At 33.6% G+C, this 7,031-nt stretch overlaps 1 protein-coding gene across 1 annotated transcript; it reads left to right on the forward strand.

Moving 5' to 3' along the window:
• The first annotated feature begins 1,217 nt into the window (after nucleotides 1-1,217).
• On the forward strand, nucleotides 1,218-5,999 carry LOC113233634 (transcription factor MafG). The gene is made up of 3 exons (XM_026468795.1): nucleotides 1,218-1,337; nucleotides 1,915-2,017; nucleotides 5,090-5,999. Exons 1-3 carry the CDS (start codon nucleotides 1,306-1,308, stop codon nucleotides 5,234-5,236), a joined length of 282 nt encoding a protein of 93 aa, XP_026324580.1. The 5' UTR covers nucleotides 1,218-1,305; the 3' UTR covers nucleotides 5,237-5,999.
• Nucleotides 6,000-7,031: the final 1,032 nt, after the last annotated feature.

The raw sequence follows: 7,031 nt of genomic DNA on the forward strand, positions 1-7,031 counted from the left end.
GTAATGTCGTCGCAGTACTGTCTAATTTTGCTTGCTTCGCTGTCAGTCGAACAAACGAAGACTAGAGCGTGAATGACGCTCTGTATACGATTTTAACGCCCTATAAGTTCGGACACTTTTTAGCGCGGACCCGACGTCCATATAATTGTAAGTCAATGCATTGAGTGCTCTAAACAGTGTCCCTAACAATGTTGGATAAAATATGTAGAATTTTTTTTATACATAATTAATATTTTTTGAAATCGTGAATAAAAACACAGCTGCTTGTTAGTGGCACAATATGGTTAGGGCACTACATATGTCTAGGTCATGTAATGGGTTAATTATTACAAAATAAAAATCATACAAAACAATGCTGTAAAGTAGTGTAAAGCAACATAACAAAAGTAAATAGTTTTCTATCATATCAATACCAGCAATTAATAATACGTCGACTTTGCGTTTTGAATGCCAAATTGTTCAGCAAATTTTTAATTAAGAAATATAAAACATAAAAGTAATATTTCATAAGGTGGTTTTGTTTGTTGTGTTTCTGTGTTATTAATATTATTTTGTAATTGGTTCTAACACGAAAATATGTAAAAAATATTTTCCTTCAAAAATTTTGCTGTTGTGGTCAGGTTAACAAAAAGTTGAATTTTGAGTAGCATTAAGGAAATGTTCAAATTTTTGAGGTTTCTAATTATTTAAAGATTTTCATTAAAATTTCTCATGAAATTACTGGCACATGGGACTTGTCAACTTATGTCTCAAGGTGACAAGTGCAGTGGCAGTGTCTCTCAGATCTTTGCGAATCAAAGCTCTGAGTGGCTCTGCAACTGCTATGGACAGGCGTGTCGCTTAACACACAACATTCAGAGATATAACTGTGGCCTTGCCTTAGCGAAAGTAAAACAAGAGTTCGTCCACATAAATTTATTAGAAGTAGACAATGAAAGGAAAAGAAAAGGGAAAGGCTGTAACAAACAAACAAAGTAATACTAGTAAAGATAAAACCAGTAAAGAGGGTGATAAAAGATGGGATTATGATGATAGAGGTCAACATCGTCACATAGTTACTCTTTCCTACATAATTCCTGTTCAAGTAAATAGGTACATTCAAGTAATGCTGTTACACCACAAACAGAACTATTTTCTAGAAAATTTGTTAAATACATACATCAACCCAAGCAGCTTAATATAATTTTGATAACATATAAAAATATTGTCTCATTTCAGGCTCCCTTATCGCCCACCCCGTGTGCGGAGATCAGTGATGACGAGCTGGTCTCCATCTCAGTGCGTGATCTTAACCGACAGCTCAAAATGAGAGGTCTCACTCGAGATCAGATTGTCAGGTGGGTTAATGTTATTATTCTAGTTTTGAATAGTAAGGGTGCTGGTGAGATTACAGACACATGAGACTTGTCAACTTATGTTACAGGGTTACGGACGCAGCGGTAGTGCCCCTAAGATATTTGCGATATAAAGCTCTCGAATGGTACTGTTATGTTATGGAACAGACGCGCGTCTTGTTCGTCCCTTCACATGGTACTATTAAAAAACTTGAGCGCCACTCAGCTTTAAATCACAAAGTTCTGAGGTGCACTGCCACTGCGCTCGTCACTCTGAGACAAAAGTTTAAGTCCCGTGTGCCTGTAATTTCACCAGCACCCTTACCCTTTTTGAAATTGGAACGCAGTAATGCTAACTAAACTAAATATTACTGCTTGGCAGCAGAAGTAGATAAGGTGGCAGTACTACCCTGGATGAACTCTTTCACAAGGAGATCTATTGTTGCTGAAATTTTTTATTATTAATTTATTTATTATTAATATTTATTGTTTGTTTTTGCTAAAGATCTTTGTACTGGGTATCGGCATTCTGTGCCGCTAGTGACATCTGGTGAAGTGACCTCACTTAATTTTTTTTCAGAATGAAGCAACGCCGCCGTACACTCAAGAACAGAGGTTATGCGGCCTCGTGTCGCATCAAGCGAATAGAACAGAAAGATGAATTGGAGACTGAAAAGAGTCAGGTAGGTTATTAGTTTGTGGCAGAATGTTCCACTTACCTCTTTATATGTCGCACATGACAACTAACATAGTATTATCTCAAAATGACTTTGAAATTAAATCGTATATGATATACAGGCTGTATATTTGAAAGTGAGACATATTCATACATGTCACAACTCATGTAAATCATGTTACAACTTGACATAGACTAAAATAAAATTAGGATATGGGATAGAACAAAAAATAAATTAACAAATGTGTTTTGAAGTGTACATAGGAATAAACTGATTCCCTTTACGCTTGATTTCGAGTGCAATGGGAATACTACCAAGCGAGCGCCGAGTGAGACAGCAACAATAACAATGATTTCACATTTACGTTTCAGCTTATGTTAATTTTTTTTTACTTGAACTATCATCGAAATGTTTTACGTACTAAAAAAGATAAGTTTTTATTAAGATTTAGTAACTAGTTATCATTTAATAAGAATTGAGGTTGTTGGCGCAGTTAAAAATGTGAAATCAAATTATTTACAATGATTGATTTTTTAGTTATTTACAGTATATTTACACTTACATGGTACGGAGCAAGTGTTCAAAATGTCTACCGTTTCCCACAATGCATAGTCTAGCACGGCATAGTAAATTTTGTTTTAAATTGTACAACACACACATTTTGTCTCACTGTATTTTATAAATTAGACGAAATATTTAATAAAAGTTAAGTGCCATTTTCTTAGTCATTAAATAGATTATAGTCATCACCTAATAAGATGCCAAATTTGACAGCTAAAGAAGGCGATAGTATGTAACTTTGAATGCGATCAACGAAACAATAAATAAACAATTAATAGTATAATTGAGTTTACAAAAATACATAAATATTATTGAAACACAATATAATATTTGAAAACACATTTGAAATACTGTTCGCAAGAATTCCAAAAAAAATGCAATTTTGAGTTACTCCCAAACGTCCTGGAAATAGGTCCTCATGCCATTTTTTAAAAATAATAGTGTTGTAAGCAATTAATCGCCTGAGTTCACCGAGTCACTTCGATTTCTCGGAAACAATATTGACTTGTTAAATATTAAAACAACAATGCATATAAATAGGTCTATTTTAAATTATTATGTATATTACATCTTTGACCACATTTGAACATCTCTCCATATCTAAAAATATGAAATTAATTATTAAAATGACAGCACAACGCTTTAAAAATAAATGAAAAGACCTTCAATAATATCTAACTTCCTTTTTTTATTTTCACGAAGTAATCGACGTGATGATTATACAATACAACACTTTGTAAACTAATCCAATCATCATCTATGTGAACCATAAGTGGAAGCTTTGTTGTTGATCACAAAACACACATTTTAAACATTATTATAAGTATGAAAGATAAGATAAATACCACTTCAATTATGAACATTATTTGAGATTGTTTGTTGTTGACACTGACAACTTCTAACTTATTGCTAGCCGAATGAAAATTTATGAAATCCTTGGTTTCTTACATTAAATTCTCGTAATAAACCGTTCATGAATATTATAAAATCAAAATTTAAAGAATTGGATACAATTCATCGGAATGTGGGACAATTTTACGAAAATAAGAGAAATTGCTACAGAATTGCATGGGATTCCGTAAATGAATTGCTTTTAACAAAATTGCACGATTTGGCCTTTTAGGACCCCTCAGCAACAATGATACCGAAAAATAATCTAAATAATCACACTCTTTAAAATTTTGAATCGATTTCTCGTGAAAATCGTATAATGTGATTACATCCCTATTCGCGTCACGATGACAAGTGTCAAATTTGGCCTCTTATTTGGTGACGACTATAGGTCATAAATAATAAATACTTAAATGTTATTCGAAAATAGATATTTATATTTGTAATTAATAATTTGTAGTGGTACCCTGAATTGCGGTGCCCTTGCAGGGTGTCACATGCGTGATTACAGTTATACATTCTATAACTTTTATGTGAAACCATGTGACAAGCAATAAAGATATGAATATGAATATAGTGAGAATTTTGTACACGGTACTATTGAATGATTGTCCATGGTTAAGTAGATACATGTGGCTTGTATAAATATACATACAAGATCCAACAAAAATAATTAACACTATGGGGTCAGTGTAAACCGGTGGACGGCAAGGCTGAGGACATTAAATTTATCAATGTGTATTTTACACTATTGCGATTGAAATAAGGTATAAATTTCAATGTCCTGAGATGCAGAGAAAAATGTTTATGCTATGGTTACAAAATAGCGATGGGCGATTGTTACTAAAATAAATATTGAATAAATCGACAGTTGCACTATCCTGTATTCGATTTTAGATTTAGTCGTCTTTACCGAAAAATATATAGTTACTAATTTACTAATTTAGTAGTTACTAATTTAGTAATTAAATTACTAACTAAATTTTCAGTGTCTGGGAAGGTCCTCTGTACTATGACACGGAATGTAAAATTAATGATCCTATTATTTAGTACCAATCGATCCTGTTACTAACTTAATAACAATCAATCCTGTTATTAATTTATTAACAATCAATCCTATTACGACAGTTTTTAATTTGCCTCTGTGGCCGAACGGTGACCATGCCGGACTGCCACGCAGAGATACCAGCTTCGATTCCCGGACCGGGAGAAATATTTGTATGGCCTACATTTATTTCGCATCCGCGATACAGGGTCTCTCTAGTGCGGGGCTATGTTCAGTGTGTGCGTTATTATTATTATTAATTATTTGACCAACAACCAAAAATTAGTAACTAGTAGATTAGTAACTATTTCGATTCACAATCGATATTTCATCAACAACCAAAAAGTGAAGTGTAATAACTAATTTAGTAACTAATTGATATCGACAATCGAATTATTTCGATTATATTTATAATCGAATAATTCGGTTATTTTTAGTAACTGTCGCCCATCGCTATTACAAAGTTTGTTTCGAATTCGATTTGTTTATATCATTGTCCGCCACGCAGGGGTACCACCGCTCTTTAAAACCTATAAAAATGTGTAAGTAACGTAATTGTTAATACATTATTATTTTCTTAGGAATGGCACGACATGGAACAAATGCAAGAAGAAAACGGACGCATTCGCGACGAAATTGAAGCACTGCGAAGCAAATACGACGCATTGAAACGATTCGCTGTTATTAAGAACATTCCTTTACCTCCTGAGTTGGAGTTGCTGCCTTAAACTATTATAGACTCACCAATCAGCTTCCATTGGTTGGCGGGGTATGCGGGAGGAGAATCTTTTTGACCAATCACAGACGCTTAACTTTAGGTTAAGTGCGTTTATGATTGGTCAGAATATGAAGAGAATTATGATTGGTCGTGACGCGACCATTTCCATTATCCACGAACTGAGGTGTTAAAAAATTTACTAAATAGATCTGGCTGGTCTTCAAAGAATTTTGTGAAATATCTGCAGGGAAACAATCATAATGATTCAATAAAACACCAGTGCAAGTGTCCAGTTGGGTATCGAACTTGCGCCTTCTGCTACATGTCTCTCTATAATAAAGTGATTTAATGCAAAAAGTCATTTTAGGAAAACTTCAAATAGATGAAAAAAAACTTTAATTCGCAAACAAGATCTTTGAGAACATAAGTTATCCAGTTCCCTTAAAAGCTGGAACGCAGTTATAGACCTATGTTTTATTTGTAACGTTACTTTTTTATTTTAATTTGCCAGTTTCCCAAGAATGTCACTTTTCGCTTTAGGTTACTTTATTGTTGATGGTGCGGAATGACTACTACATTGTTTATCACAGCCCCACACATTTGGGGTTGGACTCCATATAAAACAAATGTTTGGTATGGCCATAAATTGGGGTCCAACCCTTAGCTTTAGTTTTAAGTGTACAAATAGTACGTAAGGATAAATGATTTATTGTATTTTATTTATTAGTAACAAAAATGTACCTTTTATAATTTAAATAAAATAGTATTATAGTACAACGGTGTCCTTTTTTACATTTCGTGAGGAAAATCCACCTAAGGCACAATTTTACGTTGGCCCTGAACGTAGCTCTATTCTTCTTTATTTTTAACTGTCTTAAGGAAAAAGGAGGACGTTATACGTTCGGCTGTATGTATGTTTTCCGATTTTCCCGTCAATTGTGGACCGATTTTTAAATTCTTTTTTTGTTTGTAAGGGTGCACTCTCGTGGTGATCGTATTGTCACACCAAGCTAGAATCTGATGAGGGGATCTCGTGGAAATCAAGGAAAATCCTCAAATTTTTTGGCATGTCAGTGTTCTCACCGATTTCTCCATCAATTGTAGACCGATTTTGAAAATTCTTTTTTTGTTTGAAAGAGTATACTCTTGAGGCGGTCCCTGATGCAGACGATGCTGTTCCGGGGTCGTTTCGGCTATCACAAATTACTAATTATTTTCCGCAAATACAAGTCAACTTTTTACTTGACACGATTACGTAATGAACAAATCACCGTTACCTTGACAGCAAAAAAAAGGATAAAATGTACAAAGGAGTCCGTAACAGTCCCATTGTCGCCAAGAAGTCAGGATCTGAAACTTTTCGAGGTCGGTTTTTTTTTCAATGAAAAACTTACAATTCGAATTCTTAGGTTTTCGCGCTTGTTACACATAGGAAATGAAACTATTATTCCGGACTTAAATCGCGTATATTTGTTATTGTCGCGCGTATTTTAGTTTATTCTAATTTATATTAATAATTAACAATAAATTGAACTTAATGAAAAATCATTCAATAAAATAATTTGTAAAACTTAATGTAGCGTAAATTGGAATGATTTCTTTGTAAAATTAAAAATAAGGTATTTAATTAATAACTATTGTACCTATAGTGGAAAAAATAAGGTGGTTTGCATCAATATTAGACATAACTGGTTGAAGACTGTACCACCTCAGTCAACCGTGACCATGGGACCTGTAAAGGGCCCGAAACGTCGGTTTGTTTGAAAAAACAAATATACGCGATTTAAATCCGGAAAAATAGTTTC

Source organism: Hyposmocoma kahamanoa, unplaced genomic scaffold (genome assembly GCF_003589595.1).
Source record: "Hyposmocoma kahamanoa isolate Upper Pololo Valley unplaced genomic scaffold, ASM358959v1 79, whole genome shotgun sequence".
NCBI classification, from domain to species: Eukaryota; Metazoa; Arthropoda; class Insecta; order Lepidoptera; family Cosmopterigidae; genus Hyposmocoma; species Hyposmocoma kahamanoa.